The sequence below is a fragment of the Ascaphus truei genome, chromosome 2, assembly GCF_040206685.1.
Source record: "Ascaphus truei isolate aAscTru1 chromosome 2, aAscTru1.hap1, whole genome shotgun sequence".
NCBI lineage: Eukaryota > Metazoa > Chordata > Amphibia > Anura > Ascaphidae > Ascaphus > Ascaphus truei.
In genome coordinates this window covers 471,580,074-471,602,881 of record NC_134484.1, presented here as the reverse complement: position 1 = coordinate 471,602,881, position 22,808 = coordinate 471,580,074, and the positions used below count along the sequence as shown (strand labels likewise).

Sequence of the window (22,808 nt, the reverse complement as noted above, 5' to 3'; positions counted from 1 at the left end):
TGGTAGACTCTAAATGCCAAGATTAATTTAGACACTTGTCTCTGTAATTTCCCTATTTACCTTTTTCTCTCGCTGACTATCATCTCATCTCTGAATTCACCTTTTCACTTCCATTTACCCCTCCGTTCTGTAGAGACCTGCGTTTTATTAAGCCAAACGCTCTCAGCTCCACTTTGCTCTCCTCCCTCTTCTGTCTGTTCCTTAACTGATTCAGACAACCATGTTATGAAGTCTAATTGTGCCTACTGCTGCGGCAGCTTTTATTCTTTCAAATCACCGGCTTTTACCTGGCATGTTCCTGGAATGCCAAGCTGTTCACCCGGAGCATGCCGGGCTCCTTTTGCCGTCCCAGCCAGGCGCATGCCCGGCTGACGCACAGTTGATGTGTTAATTGATAATGGTTCAGGATTTACTAGGCTGCAATGCTTCGCGTGTCTGCCAGATGGCATACATTCATGAATTGTAATGCAGTATATATAAATATATACTGTATACATATATATACTGCATTACAATTCATGAATGTATGCCATCTGGCGGACACGCGAAGCATTGCAGCCTAGTAAATCCTGAACCATTATCAATTAACACATCAACTGCGCGTCAGCCGGGCATGCGCCTGGCTGGGACGGCAAAAGGAGCCCGGCATGCATATATATATATATATACTGTATAACAACAACCCCTATAACCCCTAACATACAGTACTGTACACATACAGTACTGTATATGCACATCAATGATACTATAGGCCGGCGGGGGCGAGATGTGTTTGCAGCAGAGAGAGATCCGCTTATTTAAAATACATTTTTATTCATAGTGTAGATGTGCAGGGGGTCTCCGGAGCTGAACCGCGTTGGTTTCAGATCTGGGGACCCCCTGCTCCCCGAGATACAGCCCCCTTTAGGAGGTGCCGGTATCCCTCTGCATTTAAAGGTCCCGATCACGTGACCGCGGCCTGTAAACCAAGCAGAGGGATACCGGCACCCCCTAAAGGGGCCTGTATCTCGGGGAGCAGGGGGTCCCCGGACCTAAAACCAAAACGTTTCTGCTCCGGAGACCCTCTGCACATGTACAGTATAAATAAAACACATATATAAATAAACACTTGTTCCTTACCTTAGCGGCTATGTGCTATGGTAACGAAGCAGCATTTCTGTATTTTTAATAATATTGTACAATGAGCAGGGGGTTCCCTGAGCCAGAAATTAATGCTCAGGGGACCCCCTGCTCCTGCACAATATTATTAAAATACAGAAATGCTGCTTAATTACCATAGCTGATAGCCGCTAAGGCAATGAAGGGGTTAACCCACCGTGCCCGCTTTATTGTGGGTAGCGGGGGTGGGTGAAGGGGGTATTTGGCCCTTGGTGTGAGTTTAGGACTTGCGGGGGAGTTGCGGGTGCACTTAACCCCTTCACGGCCGTAGCAGTTAATACCGCTACGGTCATGAAGGGGTTAAGGCCTCCCGCTACCCCCCTGCAAGCCCTAAACAACCATCGTTGGAGCTAATACCCCCTTCACCCACCCCCGCTACCCACAATAAAAAAAAATCACACACAGCAGCCGCCCAAAAAATAAATAAATAAATATAAATAAATATAAATAAATACATTTAAAATACATTTTTATTGATAGTGTAGATGTGCAGGGGGTCTCCGGAGCTGAACCGCGTTGGTTTCAGGTCCGGGGACCCCCTGCTCCCCGAGATACAGCCCCCTTTAGGAGGTGCCGGTATCCCTCTGCATTTAAAGGTCCCGATCACGTGACCGCGGCCTGTAAACCAAGCAGAGGGATACCGGCACCCCCTAAAGGGGCCTGTATCTCGGGAAGCAGGGGGTCCCCGGACCTAAAACAAAAACGTTTCTGCTCCGGAGACCCTCTGCACATCTACAGTATGAATAAAACACACACATCAATAAACACTTGTTCTTTACCTTTGCGGTTATGTGCTATGGTAACGAAGCAGCATTTCTGTATTTTTAATAATATTGTACAGTGAGCAGGGGGTTCCCTGAGCCAGAAATTAATGCTCAGGGGACCCCCTGCTCCTGCACAATATTATTAAAAATACAGAAATGCTGCTTCATTACCATAGCTGATAGCCGCTAAGGCAATGAAGGTTAAGGCAGAATAAACAATAAATACATTAAATACATATTTTTAATGTGTGTGTTAAACCTCCCTGCCTTGACTGTAACCTGTGTAAGACCCCCTCCCCCTATTGTGTGTGTTAAACTTCCCTGCCTTGACTAATCTATGTAAAAACCCCTCCCCCTATTGTGTCTGCTAAACTTCCCTGCTTTGACTAATCTGTGTAAGCCCCCCTCCCCCTGTTGTGTCGGTTGAATCTCCCTGCCTGTGTTTCTGAGTGCAGTGTACTGTATGTAAATGTGGGGAGGGGGATCCCGTGTAAATAACCACACCCACACCCACTACCCACTACCCACTACAAAAAAAATTCACACACAGCAGCAGCACAATAAATAAATAAATCTAAATAAATAAATAAATACATGAAGATAAACAAATATATACAGTATATATATATCAACAGTCCCTATACATATATATATATATATATATATATATATATATATATATATATATATAAACACAGAAAAAACAGGTGCACTCATAGCGTAAAATAGTATAACAATAAAGTTTATGGAATGAAGGATTTAAAAATACACACTCACAAACATAGCTGAATATAAAGCATATTTGAGTAAAACTCAGCCCGTCAGACGCAGGAACCCAGTATGGAGGACTTCGCTGTGATGTCCGTGGTATGTCCTACTGCAGTAGCCCCTCTGTGTCCTTGCAGGGACCGAAATGCACGAGGGACGCTGCCTTCCCCTTGCTCCGGCGTCACACAGTGAGTTCTCTGATCCAAATCTCGTGAGAATTCGGTGACGTCAGTGAGTTTCAACCGGAGAGGATTCACAATGGAAAACGGGCTGGACGGCTGGGCGGCTGAGTAAATGCTATCAGCACAGCAAAAATATGCCGTAGCACATGAGTGAAAGTATTAAAGATAAAAACTGGACAATAACCACCACTGCACTCTCTACGCGTTTCGTCTCGAGCGAGACTTCATCAGGAGATAATGGTATTGGTATTGGACGTAGTAATATAGTACGTTAGACCAATCAGAGCATAGAAGACAGCTAATTACTAATAGGATACATGTGATCAATATAAGGATGAAATTAACCCCTATGTATACCAAAATATATATAAAAAATAAGCTAATAAAATTAAACAAAATGACCAGGCATATCAATGCATGCAATTACATACACTTTAACAAATGAAATAAAAAGTGAAATGCATATAAGTAATAAAAAAGATTATATAATTGTAAATATAGCACAAGAATTTAATAGAATATCATTGGCAGATAACTTCCATATTATAGTATTATATGAAAAACAGATGCTAGTGAAGGGTAGCAAATAACCTAAATATATAGGAAAAGGTGAATTTCCACTAAATATATAAGGAGACAATGTTGGTACTAAAGAGATTCAGAGGGATCAAGGTGCAAAAAATGCAAAAAATGATGACACGATAACACACAAAGAAAATGAACAAAGGGAAAAAAGGGGGGGAGGGGGAAAGGGGGGAGGGGAGGGAAGGGAAGGGGGGGTGGAGGTAAAGAGTGAAAGGAATGGAGGGGAGTGTAGGAGGCAACTAAAAGGGGGGATGTGTAAATGTGGAGGAGGCAAGGAGTGAAAGGAGGGGGGGAGGTAGGGTATAAGAGGGGAGGGCCGTGGAGGGGAGAGGGACAAGGGGAGAGGAAAGGGAAGGGTGAGTAAAAAATAAAATAAAAATATGATAGAAGATGAAAAATAATAAAATATATATGAAAGATAAATGTTGATATTACTAATAATGAATAATGGACGAAGAAGGTTACTGGACCAATGGTGGTCGCACAAGCAAAGCAAATGGTACCCATATATATTGAAATTCATACGTGAATGATCATGTTTAGGCCATTATAAAAAGGGAACCGTCAGATGTAAATACAATTGTATATTGAGTCAATGTGGTGGTGTTGGTGCCCACACGGAGGGAACGAAATAAATCGCTCAACCCAGACCTCCCTGAGAAGATCACACCCCACAGTAGACATGAACATGCAATTACACTACTGTACTGATGTCTATTGTGTCATTGAGACCCCCTGGAACCAATGTACCAAGTACATATATCCAGTAGGTCTCCCTGACACACAATTTAGTGAACCTATCACCCTCCGAAAGGGAAGGTGAGATGGCCTCGATACAGAGAGCAGGGATCCTTATTATGTACACTATCAAAGTGTCGTGAAAGGCAGTGTGACTGAAGACCATGTTTGATATTTCTGCGGTGCTCAATAAATCTGGTACTAATCGTCCTTGACGTGCGGCCCACATACTGTAGGCCGCAACGGCAGGAGATGAGATATACAATATAGGTACTAAGACAGTTAATGTGATGTTTGATTTCATGTACTTAACCGTTAGAAAAGGATTTAAAGGTATTAATTTTACTTATATGCCCACAAGTAATACATCTATTTCTACCACAGGAAAAATTACCCTTTTTTAGAATCTTAGTAGATGTGATAGATGGTAAATTGGTGATGGGCTTGAGTCCACTTGGGGCAATCATGGTCTTCAGGCACCTTGCCTTTTTAAAGACAATAGGAGCTCGTTTAGGCACCCTAGGCCCTAGAATGGGATCATTCTGAATAATGCTCCAATGTCTATTGATAATATGTTTGACCTGGTAGGCCAGTTTATTGTACTTGGTAATAAACTTTGGAAATGAATGCAAAGGATTCCCGCTATCTCTGTCCACCGCTGGATCAAGGCCAGCATGGTCAGATCTGGTCCTGGACCTCTTAAGTAAAGCACTCCTGTCAGTACCTTTAGCGTCATCAAACGCCCTCTGTACCACCGTTCTATCATAACCCTTTTGGAGAAACTTGTTCATTAAAGTCTCTCCTTGGTCACAGAAATCTGAGTCTAAGGAACAATTCCGACGGATTCTGAAGAATTGGCTTCTAGGGATGTTATTTAGCCACTTTTTATAGTGGTTGCTACCGTATTGCAAGTACCCATTAGTGGAGACAGGTTTAAAGTGTGTTTTGCTATGTATCTTCATGTCTGACCTATCAATGAACAGCTCAAGATCTAAAAATACCACCGTATCTGGATGTATGGTGTAGGTGAATTTAAGCCCCATACTGTTGACATTAAATGAGTCCAGTATATCACTCAGTTGGCCCCTATCACCATCCCAAATAATAATAATATCATCTATGAAACGACCATAGAACACCAGACCCGCCACCAGCCGCGCATTACCCCAAACATGGAGGTTCTCCCACAACCCCATGAAGAGGTTCGCATAGCTGGGAACAAATCTGGTACCCATGGCCGTTCCACATGTCTGCAAATAAAAAGTACCATCAAAAGTGAAATAATTATGTGTCAAAATAAACTTGATACAAGATAAAATAAAATCTTTTTGTGACACGTGTAAATTCAAATCTAATTGTAAAAAGTGATTGATGGCTTCTAGGCCCTTAGTATGATCTATGCAGGTATAAAGAGAACATACATCACATGTGGCCCAACAGAATGTATCTTTCCAAGTAATCTCGGAGGTGGAGTCAATGACGTGCAACGTGTCATTGATGTAAGATGGTAACAATTTCACATACAGTTGTAGGAAGTAATCGACATATCAGTATATATATATATATATATATATATATATATATATCAACAGTCCCTATACATATATATATATACAGTATATACACACACATGATGAACCATACTGTCCTACAAATAACACTTCTCCATACAGACACACTACATTACAATGAATTTCCTTTAATAATCCTAACTGATCTTACAATCTAAATCATCAAATGACAAAGAAAAACCTCACATTCCAATCAATACATTGCATTTACATTGTATTTATGATGCATAAAATCTATGCACCATATACATTCTGCAAATGAATGTGAACAATATCATTGCAAGCAAAATACAGATACAGTAACTCCAAACAAGTCAACTATTTTAACCAATCAAGTAAACAAAAATCAATATATAAGTACCAACCAGAAAACACAATTTAAAACGAAAGCTAACCCTTACAATACCAAGGATTACATCTATCTAATTGTAAAAAACATTATACTGTACACACATTGAAGCATTGCAATAAACAATACAGTACAGTACATCCCCTGTATCTCCCTGCCTTGAGTGTAATCTGTGTAAAGCCCCCTTCCCCCTAATGTTTCTGTTAAATCTCTCTGCCTTCAGTGTAATCTGTGTAAAGCCCCCTCCCCCCTAATGTTTCTGTTAAATCTCCCTGCCTGTATTGCTGTGAGTGCAGTGTATGTAAATGTGGGGAGGGGGGGGGACCCGATGTGCATACTGTGAGGTCTAACCACCCTCACCCCCTACCCACATACCATTACCCCCCCCCCCATCCTGGCCATGGCCCCTTTGCTTCTGCAAAAGACACAAAAATGAAAACATCCAAAGTAATGTCCCCATACCCCTTAATCACCATAGCGGTTATTAACCGCTACAGTCATGAAGGGGTTAACCCACCCTCACCCACCTCTCGGGATGCCTACATACCCTCCCACACTAACCCCCCCCGTGAGGCCTAACCACCCTCACCCAGTACCCACAAGGGAGGCCTACCCACATACCGTTGTGTAAACACCCCCCCACCCCCAGTACCCACAATAAAAACAACACAGTGACCCACAATAAACATCATTCTATTTATTAAATACATTACACACCCCCTGTGCCCCCCCATAAATACATGATTTATTATTTTACATACAGGGTTCATAACGCAGCCCCACACGAGTCCCCGGTGGGCTGGCGGGGCACCTGGACAGACCTACAGGGTACCAGCAGCCCTTTTCAAACAGGTTCTGGAGGCCTGCTGGTGGATCCCGCCAGCACCATGGCCCCCAGGTGGTCTCCTTGGGTCACCGTGGGCCACAATTGGGTCCCCACGGTAGGCCCAAGGATGTCTGGGAGCCCCGGGTCAGACCCACAGGTGTCTGCGGGGCCTCGGGTGGTACCCACGGGGTCTGGGGAACTCACGGGTGCTCACTACGGGTCCGCGGTGCCCCCACAGAAGTGGGACCACACATCATCATCCCCGCACCTACGGGTCGGCGGTGCCCCACAGAAGTGGGACCACACAGCTTCATCCCCGCAGACTACGGGTCGGCGGTGCCCCCACAGAAGTGGCACACAGCTTCATCCCCGCATGTGTCACCCGTGGAACCACCAGCCTGGTACCCGTGAGATACCCGAGGAAACCACAGGTGGTCTCCAGAGGTCCAACGCGGAACCACGGAATAAACCCTGAATGTAAAAAAAATAAACATTGAATGTAAAAAAAATAAACATGGCCTATACATTCAATACATACACCCCCCCCCCCCCCCAACACCTACAGTACAATAATGTGCAAAATAACTATTATCCAGATATGGATAATAGATTAATTGCCCATTATTAAAAACATTAACTAGCATACTCAAATAAATAAAGTGCTACTGACCTCATCAATACGAAGTGTCCGTCGCCAGCAACATCCTTGTCTTGTCCACAAAATACATTGCCAACACAGAGCCAATACATTGCAATTACATTCAGATATCAATTAACCCCTTAAACACCTTATCGGATAATAACCGCAAAGGTAATTAAGGGGTTAAGCCACACTGGCCTGATACCCACCCTTCACCCATGAATTTGTACAGTGGCTCCATCATGCAACTACAGTATATATACAGTATATATATATATACAGAGAGATATATATATATACAGTATATACACACATGATGAACCAATATACAAATAAATGTAGAAGGGTTATCAAAACCTTACTGTCGTACAAATAACACTTCTCCATACAGACACACTACATTACAATGAATTTCCTTTAATAATCCTAACTGATCTTACAATCTAAATCATCAAATGACAAAGAAAAACCTCACATTCCAATCAATACATTGCATTTACATTGTATAAATGATGCATAAAATCTATGCACCATATACATTCTGCAAATGAATGTTAACAATATCATTGCAAGCAAAATACAAACACTTCCAAACAAGTCAACTATTTTAACCAATCAAGTAAACAAAAATCAATTAGCAATCATTATTTACATCCCTAAACAATTGACAGTCCATCCCGAACAATGAAACAATTAACTAATTCACGCCTCGAGCAGAACAATTCAGCATGTGAAAAAATATACAAAGAGCCAACCGGAATACAAACTTTAAAACCAAGGCTAGCCCTGACCTCCCTCAAACACACAATACAATATCAACAATTACATCTATCTAATTTTAAAATACTTTAAACTCACAATAAAGCATAGGTGCATAGTCAAATTATTTTAAAACACATGAAAGAAAGCTTTTAAAACAACATCATTTCTTACCCTGTATGTATATATCTCTCTAGACATATATACATACATACATACAGTGGCAAGAAATGATATACCACAACAAAAAAAAAATACACATGTTAAAAAAGCTTTTTAAAAAATTAACAAGTTAAATAAAATACATTTCTTTAGTTCACTTACCATTACTTGCCCCCACCGACTCCCGTTGCGCAGCTTACTCACGAACCAATCCACAAACAGGAACCCATAAAATAATAAACCATAAAAAAATAAACATTAATCTAAAAATCCAAATCAATCCACGGGTCTTCTATTTGTAATCCATCTTTATCTTCATCTGTATTCTTCTTTCTTCTATCTTCTTCCGGGCGGGGCGGGGTCTTCTTTCCATCTGCGGCCACGCCCTGGTCTTCTTTCTTCTCCAGAGGTCCTTCCTCCGCGGCGTCTGGCTTTAAAATGAGACGACATAGGCTTTTAAAGGCCTATGACGTCACATTTTCGTCATATGGTTCCCACGGCCCTGATTGGGCCGTGAAAACCATGTGTTTTGGCCGATAAAAATAAAAAAGATGACGTCACTTAAAGGCAATGACAGCACAGCCAATCAGAATGGCTTTGCTTCAATTGCCTTTAAGATGACGTCATGAAAAGACACATGGCCGCCCTCACATGGTACTAGAGCCAATCAGAGCGTGGGAACTCCATCCCTACTCTGATTGGCTGTAGTACGTCACATCCTTTTTCCCCCCAAGCCTCTGTCACATAGTATACTAGAGCCAATCAGAGTAGGGATGGAGTTCCCACGCTCTGATTGGCTACCATACCATGTGAGGGCGGCCATGTGTCTTTTCATGACGTCATCTTAAAGGCAATTGAAGCCAAGCCATTCTGATTCGCTGTGCTGTCATTGCCTTAAAGTGACGTCATCATTTTTATTTTTATCGGCCAAAACACATGGTTTTCACGGCCCAATCAGGGCCGTGGGAACCATATGACGAAAATGTGACGTCATAGGCCTTTAAAAGCCTATGTCGTCTCATTTTGAAGCCAGACGCCGCGGAGGAAGGACCTCCGGAGAAGAAAGAAGACCAGGGCGTGGCCGCAGATGGAAAGAAGACCCCCTCCCGCCCGGAAGAAGATAGAAGAAAGAAGAATACAGATGAAGATAAAGATGGATTACAAGTAGAAGACCCGTGGATTGATTTGGATTTTTAGTTTAATGTTTATTTTTTTTATGGTTTATTATTTTATGGGTTCCTGTTCGTGGATTGGTTCGTGAGTAAGCTGCGCAACGGGAGTCAGTGGGGGCAAGTAATGGTAAGTGAACTAAAGAAATGTATTTTATTTAACTTGATAATTTTTTTAAAAGCTTTTTTAACATGTGTATTTTTTTTTTTTGTGGTATATCATTTCTTGCCACTGTATGTATGTATGTATGTATATATGTCTAGAGAGATATATACATACAGGGTAAGAAATGATGTTGTTTTAAAAGCTTTCTTTCATGTGTTTTAAAATAATTTGACTATGCAGCTATGCTTTATTGTGAGTTTAAAGTATTTTAAAATTAGATAGATGTAATTGTTGATATTGTATTGTGTGTTTGAGGGAGGTCAGGGCTAGCCTTGGTTTTAAAGTTTGTATTCCGGTTGGCTCTTTGTATATTTTTTCACATGCTGAATTGTTCTGCTCGAGGCGTGAATTAGTTAATTGTTTCATTGTTCGGGATGGACTGTCAATTGTTTAGGGATGTAAATAATGATTGCTAATTGATTTTTGTTTACTTGATTGGTTAAAATAGTTGACTTGTTTGGAAGTGTTTGTATTTTGCTTGCAATGATATTGTTAACATTCATTTGCAGAATGTATATGGTGCATAGATTTTATGCATCATTTATACAATGTAAATGCAGTGTATTGATTGGAATGTGAGGTTTTTCTTTGTCATTTGATGATTTAGATTGTAAGATCAGTTAGGATTATTAAAGGAAATTCATTGTAATGTAGTGTGTCTGTATGGAGAAGTGTTATTTGTACGACAGTATGGTTTTGATAACCCTTCTACATTTATTTGTATATTGGTTCATCATGTGTGTGTATATACTGTATATATATATATATCTCTCTCTCTCTGTGTAGTTATATATATATCTATATATATATATACTGTATATATACTGTAGTTGCATGATGAAGCCACTGTACAAATTCATGGGTGAAGGGTGGGTATCGGGCCAGTGTGGCTTAACCCCTTAATTACCTTTGCGGTTATTATCCGATAAGGTGTTTAAGGGGTTAATTGATATCTGAATGTAATTGCAATGTATTGGCTTTGTTTTGGCAATGTATTTTGTGGACAAGACAAGGATGTTGCTGGCGATGGACACTTCGTATTGATGAGGTCAGTAGCACTTTATTTATTTGAATATGCTAGTTAATGTTTTTAATAATGGGCAATTAATCTATTATCCATATCTGGATAATAGTTATTTTGCACATTATTGTACTGTAGGTGTTGGAGGGGGGGTTGTATGTATTGAATGTATAGGCCAGGTTTATTTTTTTTACATTCAGGGTTTGTTCCGTGGTTCAGCGTGGGACCTCTGGAGACCACCTGTATCTCACGGGTACCAGGCTGGTGATTCCACGGGTGACACATGCGGGGATGAAGCTGTGTGGTCCCACTTCTGTGGGGGCACTGCCGACCCGTAGTCTGCGGGGATGAAGCTGTGTGGTCCCACTTCTGTGGGGGCACCGCCGACCCGTAGGTGCGGGGATGATGATGTGTGGTTCCACTTCTGTGGGGGCACCGCGGACCCGTAGTGAGCACCCGTGAGTTCCCCAGACCCCCGTGGGAACCACTCGAGGCCCCGCAGACACCTGTGGGTCTGACCCGGGGCTCCCAGACATCCTTGGGCCTACCGTGGGGACCCAATTGTGGCCCACGGTGACCCATGGAGACCACCTGGGGGCCATGGTGCTGGTGGGATCCACCAGCAGGCCTCCAGAACCTGTTTGAAAAGGGCTGCTGGTACCCTGTAGGTCTGTCCAGGTGCCCCGCCAGCCCACCGGGGACTCGCGTGGGGCTGCGTTATGAACCCTGTTTGTAAAATAATAAATCATGTATTTATGGGGGGGCACAGGGGGTGGGTAATGTATTTAATAAATAGAATGATGTTTATTGTGGGTCACTGTTGTTTTTATTGTGGGTACTGGGGGTGAGGGGGGGGTTCCCCAACGGTATGTGGGTAGGCCTCCCTTGTTGGTACTGGGTGAGGGTGGTTAGGCCTCACGGGGGAAGGGGGTTAGTGTGGGGAGGGTATGTATGCATCCCGAGTGGTGGGTGAGGGTGGGTTAACCCCGTAATGACTGTAGCGGTTAATAACCGCTATGGTGATTAAGGGGTTAGGGGACATTACTTTGGATGTTTTCATTTTTGTGTCTGTTTTGCAGAAGCGGAGGGGCCATGGCCAGGATGGGGGGGGGTAACGGTATGTGGGTAGGGGGTGAGGGTGGTTAGACCTCACAGTATGCACATCGGGCCCCCCCCCCCTCCCCACATTTACATACACTGCACTCACAGCAATACAGGCAGGGAGATTTAACAGAAACATTAGGGGGGAGGGGGCTTTAAACAGATTACACTGAAGGCAGAGAGATTTAACAGAAACATTAGGGGGGAGGGGGCTTTACACAGATTACACTCAAGGCAGGGAGATACAGGGGATGTACTGTACTGTATGTTATTTATTGCAATGCTTCAATGTGTGTACAGTATAATGTTTTTTACAATTAGATAGATGTAATCCTTGGTATTGTAAGGGTTAGCTTTGGTTTTAAATTGTGTTTTCTGGTTGCTACTTACAGTATATATTGATTTTTGTTTACTTGATTGGTTAAAATAGTTGACTTGTTTGGAGTTACTGTATCTGTATTTTGCTTGCAATGATATTGTTCACATTCATTTGCAGAATGTATATGGTGCATAGATTTTATGCATCATAAATACAATGTAAATGCAATGTATTGATTAGAATGTGAGGTTTTTCTTTGTCATTTGATGATTTAGATTGTAAGATCAGTTAGGATTATTAAAGGAAATTCATTGTAATGTAGTGTGTCTGTATGGAGAAGTGTTATTTGTAGAACAGTATGGTTCATCGTGTGTGTATATACTGTATATATATATATATATATATATATATATATATATATATATATATATATATATATAATATTGTGCAGGAGCAGGGGGTCCCCTGAGCATTAATTTCTGGCTCAGGGAACCCCCTGCTCACTGTACAATATTATTAAAAATACAGAAATGCTGCTTCGTTACCATAGCACATAGCCGCTAAGGTAAAGAACGAGTGTTTATTGATGTGTGTGTTTTATTCATACTGTAGATGTGCAGAGGGTCTCCGTAGCAGAAACGTTTTTGTTTTAGGTCCGGGGACCCCCTGCTCCCCGAGATACAGGCCCCTTTAGGGGGTGCCGGTATCCCTCTGCTTTGTTTACAGGCTGCGGTCACGTGATCGGGACCTTTAAATGAAGAGGGATACCGGCACCTCATAAAGGGGGCTGTATCTCGGGGAGCAGGGGGTCCCCGGACCTGAAACCAATGCGGTTCAGCTCCGGAGACCCCCTGCACATCTACACTATGAATAAAAATGTATTTTAAATGTATTTATTTATATTCATTTATTTATTTAGATTTATTTATTTATTTTTTGGGCGGCTGCTGTGTGTGAGTTTTTTTTTATTGTGGGTAGCGGGAGTGGGTGAAGGGGGTATTAGCCCCAACGGTGGTTGTTTAGGGATTGCAGGGGTGTAGCGGTAGGGGTTAACCCCTTCATGACCGTAGCGGTATTAACTGCTACGGTCGTGAAGGGGTTAAGTGCACCCGCAACCCCCCCGCAAGTCCTAAACTCACACCAAGGGCCAAATACCCCCTTCACCCACCCCCGCTACCCACAATAAAGGGGGCACGATGGATTAACCCCTTCATTGCCTTAGCGGCTATCAGCTATGGTAATGAAGCAGCATTTCTGTATTTTTAATAATATTGTGCAGGAGAAGGGGGTCCCCTGAGCATTAATTTCTGGCTCAGGGAACCCCCTGCTCACTGTACAATATTATTAAAATACATTCATGCTGCTTCGTTACCATAGCACATAGCCGCTAAGGTAAGGAACGAGTGTTTATTTATATATGTGTTTTATTCATACTGTACATGTGCAGAGGGTCTCCGGAGCAGAAACGTTTTTGTTTTAGGTCCGGGGACCCCCTGCTCCCCGAGATACAGGCCCCTTTAGGGGGTGCCGGTATCCCTCTGCTTGGTTTACAGGCCGCGGTCACGTGATCGGGACCTTTAAATGCAGAGAAATACCGGCACCTCATAAAGGGGGCTGTATCTCGGGGAGCAGGGGGTCCCCGGACCTGAACCCAACGCGGTTCAGCTCCGGAGACCCCCTGCACATCTACACTATGAATAAAAATGTATTTTAAATAATTTTAAATGTGCCGATGTTTGCGCAGAGAGAGCAGCGGTTCTCTCTCTGCTGAAAACACATCTCGCCAGGGGACGGCCTATAGTATCATTGATGTGCATATACAGTACTGTATGTGTATGTTAGGGGTTATAGGGGTTGTTGTTATACAGTATATACTGTATATATACAGTATATACTGCATTACAATTCATGAATTTCTCGGCTTCAAAGACAACAGCTCGCAAACGCCTGCATGTGTTTTTACACGGCATTGCAGTATTGCAGCCAGCGGGAATAAAATGCTTAAATCACAGCCGCGAAAATAACGCTATATACCCCGGGAGAAATGGACACAAAACCGCACATCACCGGGATATTCCGAAATTCGCGGAGCTAGCCAAGTAAGAATAAAGTTGGTCGCCAGTGTATCTTCCTCTCAAGATCTACATGCTCCACTTCTTCTCTGCCATTCTCACTCTTCTAACTTCAGACCTTGGTTTAACTGCCATACATGCATGCTTTGCTCCTACTCTCGCTTCTCTGAATGCTCCTAGAGGCTCATACTCATACATGCTCATACTCGCTTGAAGGATCTAAAAAGAACTATATTGAGGAAGTATATCTGTTTTTGTTTTGGTATTTAAATAATTATTATGGCACTTCTGATTTTAATGGCACTGTAGCTCATAAATAGCACATATAATGCTGCTTAAATTGTAACCCTTTAGGCACCGCATGTTTGTAGTGCACTCCATGCTGTAGCATTTTCTTTTCCTCTCTTTTCTCTATGCAGTGGAAGAAATACATACGATTGTATAATATTGGTAGTGTAGAACCTACTGAAATGGGTCTACTGTGACGTATGCTTCAAATATTTAGGCCAAAGTATTTAACTAAGTGACCCATTTTTATGAAGACTGTATATAGATAATTATAAGGGATCTGTCTGGATACCTAAGATGGCTGCCCACAGGAAGTGACCTCACACCCTCACTGAACCTACCATGACCATATTGCTTCCTGGCAATTCCTGTCCCTCATTTCCTGACAGGAAGTCAGCTTCTCTCTATCCCTCATTGCCAGCAGCTTCTTCTGGCCTTTAAATAGCAGGCAGTTGCTCCCTGACGTTTCTTGTGCAAAGTACTCTGTACCTGGTTCTGTTTGAGCTCTGCCTTTGTCTCAGTGAATGCCTACTTGTGCTTTACTTCTGCTTGGACTTGACTATCCCTGCCTGCCGCCTGCCTCGACCCCGGAATTGGACATAACTACACCTGCAACGCAGGCTTCAGATCCCAGGCCAAGGTCGGTGTACTACTCCCTACCTCTGCCCTGTGGGTTCGTATCCTGTTTTGCAGTCAACACCATTACAGAGAATATACATTGTAATGTACCAAATGATTTGTCCAGTTGGATGAAGCATTGGAGCCTTTTTGTCTCTTGCTGTATACATATTGGGGGGGAGGAGGGGGTAGTGTGCGTGTGTATTTTGGGGGGTAGTAGTGTATGCGTGTGTGTATTTGGAGGAGGTAGTAGTGTGCCTGTAATTGGGGGGGGGGGGGAGGTGGGGGTGGTTAGTGTATGTGTGTGTATTTGAAAATGACACTTTTGCACGGAAAAACAAAAATAACGGGACTTATCATTCTGAGATGCATTTTATCCCCCCACATATTTTGTATTTTCCCTTATTCTGATTAAAGTAAGTTTGTCGTATGTTAATGCTTATACAGTATATACCTATTATTATGTAGACTAATGGTAACCAGGGGATCCTGATAGCCAAAAGAAGACAGCACACTGCAGAGTTAGTATCAAAAAAAGTGTATTACGTGACACAGGTCCGCCAACGTTTCGGTCCTTCCAACGGGACCTTCCTCAGGGCAGGGCACTCATACCTATTAGTATGTATGTGTGTTTTTGGGGTGTAATTTTCATGCATGTGTTGCTGCTCTCGGAATATTTTGGACAAAGGATTTTTTTTTTATAAAATTGCTCTTCATTGAAAGGTTGCAGATCCCTTCTTTAGGCAATCAATACAGTTATAAATATAAATGATATGTTTTAAAATTACATCACTGAGCTTCTAGAAACAACTTTCAGGTCTTTGATGACCTCCATCAAAGTCATTGGGGACACTGGATATCCAGGGGCAACAACCTTAAAACCATGGGTTAAAAAGTGAACATTGTTAATTAAGCAGTGATAAAGTACATTTTGCAAATTATTTTATTAGTATTTTGCTTTCAGTCATTTTGATTTACAGATAAATAATTTCAGTTCTATATTTTTTGTTTACTCCTGTTAGAGAACTTCCTGAAGGAGGAGCACAGTGAGAGCTTTGATATGTCCAGAAACCATCTGATTCCTCGTAGCCCTGAAGTGCCAAAATCCAATGATTCCTGTCACACGTTGGATACATGCAAGGAACTAGTGTCAGCAGAGAATTCCTTTATTTGTACAGAGTGTGGGAAACAACTCAGTTGTAAGAGGAGCCTCCTAAGACACGAGATTATTCATACAGGGGAGAAACATTTTAAATGTACAGAGTGTGGAAAACAATTCAGCAGTAAGGAATATCTCCTCAAACACCAGAACACTCATACTGGGAAGAAACCTTTCAAATGTGGAGACTGTGGGAAATGTTTCTCTCAGAAGATTGGCCTCATTGAACATAAGGGGATTCACACAGGGGTAACACCATTCACATGTACAGAGTGTGGGAAAAGTTATTCACGGAAGAACAGCCTCTTCAGACATGAGAGGATTCACACAGGGGCAAAACCATTCCAATGTACAGAGTGTGGGAAACATTTCATTAGTAAGGACAGCCTCCTCAAACACCAGATGATTCATACAGAGGCAAAACCATTCCCATGTCCAGTGTGTGGGAAACATTTCGTTAGTAATTTCCGCCTCCTCAAACACCAGATTATTCATACAGAGACAAAACCATTCCCATGTACAGAGTGTGAGAAAAGCTTTCCAATGAAGGGCGACCTCCTCAGACACCAAAGGAGACACACAGGGGAGAAACCTTACCGATGTACAGAGTGTGAGAAACAATTCAGTTATATAAGCAGTCTCCGCCAACACCAGAAGACTCATACAGGGGTGAAACCTTTCAAATGTGCAGAGTGTGGTAACTGCTTTACATCAAAGGCCAGTCTCCTTGATCATGAGAGGATTCACACAGGGGAGAAACCTTTCACATGTACAGAGTGTGGGGAACAATTTCGTCTTAAGAAATCCCTCCTTACACACCACAGGATTCACACAGGGGAGAAACCTTTCACATGTACAGAGTGTGGGGAACAATTTCGTATTAAGGCATTACTTCTCACACACCAGATGATTCACACAAAGCTTTTATCGTGACGGTTACCTCATCAAACACCACAGGATTCATACACGTGAGAAACCACTTCCTTGTTCAGAGTAGGGGGTTTCCAATAGACCGGTATCGTGTAATAAAAACAACTGGTAAAATCCACTCTCCTCTTCTGTCATGATTCTTGTCTTCTTCTGTACCAGCTGCTGTCAGTCTAGATTTCCTCACTTATTCTTTGTTCTCTTCCAGTGTCAGTCCTGTTGTAAACCCCTGTAGTATGAACACTAGTACCAATTGTACAATTTTAAGATACTCTTTTTTAGCAATTTATATCTAGTGACTTTTTAAACAGAATACTGTGATTATTTTATTTTCAAACTCTATATTCCATAAAACAGTGTATTGGTATCATGTCGTTTGAGAAGTGTGTTTTTTATCTACTATATATTTGTGAAATCACTGTATGTCTGCGTCCCAAGGGTCAATCGCATTGGACCTTGGGCCTGTCACTCCTGCTCAGGCCATGCCCGCCCCCGCACACCTCTCATTGGCCTACGTCCAACACCAATGCCACACTGTCCCACCCCTCACTGACTCTCATTGGCCTGCGTCCAATGCCCGCCCCCACACACCTCTCATTGGCCTGCGTCCCACCCCTCACTGACTCTCATTGGCCTGCGTCCAATGCCCGCCCCCGCACACCTCTCATTGGCCTGCGTCCCACCCCTCACTGACTCTCATTGGCCTGCGTCCAATGCCCGCCCCCGCACACCTCTCATTGGCCTGCGTCCAACACCAATGCCCTAATACTTCCACACTGTCCCACCCCTCACTGAGTTTTGGGAACGCTTTGCTTTTGCAACACCTAATCCTCTAATCCTCAACCTGCTCTGGGGCCACGCTTCACAGCTATCAAAACCTTCACGTCTGCTACCACAGACTGCCGAATCAGGTACAGCAGTGTTTCCCAAACTGTGCGCCGCGGCGCCCTGGTGCGCCGCGGCTTGGCTAGAGGGGCGCCGCGATCAGGGCCGCCAGCAGCGGGAAACAAGGGCTGCTAGCTCATTTAAAAAAAAAAAAAAAAACCTCTGAGGGGAAGCAGAGGAGCGGTCACGTGACCGCTCCCATCCAATGGGGCTGCAGCCTGCCCGGCATTGCAACTGCAGAGCCACCAGACAGCACCAAGGTAGGTGTGTGTGTGTGTGTGTGTGTGTGTGTGTGTGTGTGTGTGTGTGTGTGTGTGTGTGTGTAAAACGGGCTGCAGGGTGTGTGTGAAAAACGGGCTGCAGGGTGTGTGTGAAAAACGGGCTGCAGGGTGTGTGTGTGTTGTGTGTGTGTGTGTGTGTGTGTGTGTGTGTGTGTGAAAAACGGGCTGCAGGGTGTGTGTGTGTATTTGTGTGTGTGTGTGTGTGTGTGTGTGTGTGTGTGTGAGAAAAACGGGCTGCAGGGTGTGTGTGAAAAACGGGCTGCAGGGTGTGTGTGTGTTGTGTGTGTGTGTGTGTGTGTGTGTGTGAAAAACGGGCTGCAGGGTGTGTGTGAAAAACGGGCTGCAGGGTGTGTGTGTGTGTGTGTGTGTGTGTGTGTGTATGTGTGTGTGTGAAAAACGGGCTGCAGGGTGTGTGTGTGTGTGTGTGTGTGTGTGTGTGTGTGTGTGTGTGTGTGTGTGTGTGTGTGTGTGTGTGTGTGTGAAAAACGGGCTGCAGGGTGTGTGTGTGTGTGTGTGTATATATGTGTGGTGTGTGTGTATATATGTGTGGTGTGTGTATGTATATATGTGTGTGTATGTGTGGTGTGTATATATATATATATATATGTGTATATATATATATATATATAATGTGTGGTGTGTATATATGTATGTGTGGTGTGTATATCTACTATATATTTCTGAAATGTCTGTATGTTTGTCTGCATGCCCTGTGTCCCTAGGGCCAATCGCATTGCACCTTTGGCCTGTCACTCCACCTCAACACTGTCCCACCCCTCACCACACTGTCCCACCCCTCACTGACTCTCATTGGCCTTCGGCCAACACCACTGCCACACTGTCCCACCCCTCACCCCACTGTCCCACCCCTCACTGACTCTCATTGGCCTTTGGCCAACACCACTGCCACACTGTCCCACCCCTCACCCCACTGTCCCACCCCTCACTGACTCTCATTGGCCTTTGGCCAACACCACTGCCACATTGTCCCACCCCTCAGTGACCTTTGGGAATGCTTCTAAGCACCTAACACTCACCGCACTGCCTCTTACAAACACCCCCCTCCACCACCACCCCCCCAACCTCATGCACCCCCCTCCACCACCACCCCCCTCAACCTCATGCACCCCCCTCCACCATCACCCCCCCCAACCTCATGCACACTACAAACGCACGCCACAGCTCTCCCGCTACTGCAGCCCATCACCAACCCCCCTCACCCAAACATACAACGCACGATGCTCCATCACCCCCCCCCTCACACCAACAGCAAACGCACGCTGCTGAACATACAACGCACGATGCTCCATCACACCCCCCCCCTCACCCGAACATCCCCGGAGCACACCCAAAACTACCCCACCCCCCTCACCCATACATCCACCGCACGATGCTCCTCCGGAGCCCCTCACCCCCCCCCCCCACCATCCACCGCACGATGCTGCTCCGGAGCCCCTCACCCCCCCCCCACTCACCCCAACATCCACCGCACGATGCTGCTCCGGAGCCCCTCACCCCCCTCCTCACCCTCTGTCCGCCCCCCCCCCCCTTTCCTGGCCGCTGGCCCGCAACAACGGAACTACCCCCTATAACCACTCCGCGGGACCTCAACATCACCCGCTCTCCCGGAGCACCCTCTCCCCCGGTGCTCCCCCCCTCCCCCCCCCCCCCCCAGAGCACCCTCTCTCCCGGTGCTCACCCGCTCCCCCGGTGCTCCCCCCCCTCCCCCCCCCCCCCAGAGCACCCTCCCTCCCCCCCCCCCCAGAGCACCCTCTCTCCCGGTGCTCACCCGCTCTCCCGGTGCTCCCCCCCCCAGAGCAAGCTGTCGCCGCTCTCACCTTCAGGCCTAGAGGCCGCGCCCCCAGCTCCCCATCCCCGCACGCGCTGCTCCGGCTCTCAGGCCTAGCTGTCTCTGTCGGGAGCTGCACGGGCCGCGGCCCACACCCCCCCCTCACCTGAGCGTCTCAGCTCCGCATCGCCGGGGGGAACCGCCGAGGAACCCGAGGAGGAGCGCGGCCCGGTGCGAGGTAAGTAACCGCACGGGAAGAGATCTTTCACCCCCGGCCCTTCACCCCACCCGGCGCTTCACCCCACCCGGCCCGGCGCTTCACCCGGCCCGGCGCTTCACCCCCCCCCCCGCCCTGGCCCTTCACCCGCCCTGGCCCTTCACCCGGCCCTGCCCTTCACCCCCCCCCCCTGCCCTTCACCCCCCCCCCCTGCCCTTCACCCCCCCCCCCGGCCCTTTACCCCCCCCGGCCCTGCCCTTCATTCCCCCCCCCCGGCCCTGCCCTTCACCCCCCCCCCGGCCCTGTCCTTCACCCCCCCCCCCCGGCCCTGCCCCCCCCCGGCCCTGCCCTTCACCCCCCCCCCCGGCCCTGCCCTTCACCCCCTGCCCTTCACCCCCCCCCCTGCCCTTCACCCCCCCCGGCCCTGCCCCCCCCCCGGCCCTGCCCTTCACCCTCCCCCCCCCGGCCCTGTCCTTCACCCTCCCCCCTGCCCTTCACCCCCCCCCGGCCCTGCCCTTCACCCCCCCCCCCACGGCCCTGCCCTTCACCCCCCCCCCCCCGGCCCTGCCCTTCACCCCCCCCGGCCCTGCCCTTCACCCACCCCCCCCGGCCCTGCCCTTCACCCCCCCCCCCCGGCCCTGCCCTTCGCCCCCGGCCCTGCCCTTCGCCCCCGGCCCTGCCCTTTGCCCCCCCCCCGGCCCTGACCTTCACCCCCCCCCGTCCCTGCCCTTCACCCCCCCCCCCGTCCCTGCCCTTCACCCTTGCCCTTCGCTCCCGCCCTTCGCCCCCACCCTCCCTGCCCTTCGCTCCCACCCTCCCTGCCCTTCGCTCCCTGCCCTTCGCCCCCACCCTCCCTGCCCTTCGCCCCCACCCTCCCTGCCCTACACATGTACACACACGTACACACACGTATACACACGTACACACACACGTATATACACACACGTAGGCACATGTATACACACACATGTAGACACACACGCGTAGACACGCAGGCACACGTAGACACGCAGACACGCAGGCACACGTAGACACGCAGGCACACGTAGACACGCAGGCACACGTAGACACGCAGGCACACGCAGGCACACGTAGACACGCAGGCACACGTAGACACGCAGGCACACGTAGACACGCAGGCACACGTAGACACGCAGGCACACGTAGACACGCAGGCACACGTAGACACGCAGGCACACGTAGACACGCAGACACACGTAGACACGCAGGCACACGCAGGCACACGTAGACACGCAGGCACACGTAGACACGCAGGCACATGTAGACACACGTAGACACGCAGACACACGCAGACACGTACACACACGTATACGTAGACACACACGCACTTGTACACACACACGTGTACACACACACACACACGTGTACACACACACACGTGTACACACACACACACACACACGTGTACACACACACGTGTACACACACACACACGTGTACACATACACACACACGTGTACACACACACACACGTGTACACACACACGTGTACACACACACACACGTGTACACACACACACACACGTGTACACACACACACACACGTGTACACACACACACACACGTGTACACACACACACACGTGTACACACACACACACGTGTACACACACACACACACACGTGTACACACACACGTGTACACACACACACACACGTGTACACACACACACACGTGTACACACACACGTGTATACACACACAACACACACGTGTACACACACACGTGTACACACACACACACGTGTACACACACACGTGTACACACACACGTGTACACACACACGTGTACACACACACACGTGTACACACACGTGTACACACACACACGTGTACACACACACACACACGTGTACACACACACACACGGTACACACACACGTGTACACACACACGTGTACACACACACGTGTCACACACACACACGTGTACACACGTGTACACACACACACACACGTGTACACACACACACACACACACACGTGTACACACACACACGTGTACACACACACACACGTGTACACACACACACGTGTACACACACGTGTACACGTGTACACACACACACACACGTGTACACACACACACACACACGTGTACACACACACACACACACGTGTACACACACACACACGTGTACACACACACGTGTACACACACACACACACGTGTACACACACACACACACGTGTACACACACACACACGTGTACACACACACACACGTGTACACACACACACACGTGTACACACACACACACACACGTGTACACAC

General features: G+C 46.3%; 1 protein-coding gene across 2 annotated transcripts in view; it reads left to right on the top strand.

Annotated features, from left to right (window-relative positions):
- LOC142488357 (uncharacterized) overlaps positions 1–17,710 on the top strand; it is a 76,173-nt gene extending 58,463 nt beyond the window's left edge. For both annotated transcript variants that reach the window (XM_075588780.1, XM_075588779.1), the window contains one exon: positions 16,279–17,710. In XM_075588780.1, the coding sequence (XP_075444895.1) occupies positions 16,279–17,348 (1,070 nt within the window). In that variant the 3' untranslated portion in view covers positions 17,349–17,710. The remainder of the gene's footprint in view (positions 1–16,278) is intronic.
- The last annotated feature ends 5,098 nt before the right edge of the window (positions 17,711–22,808 follow it).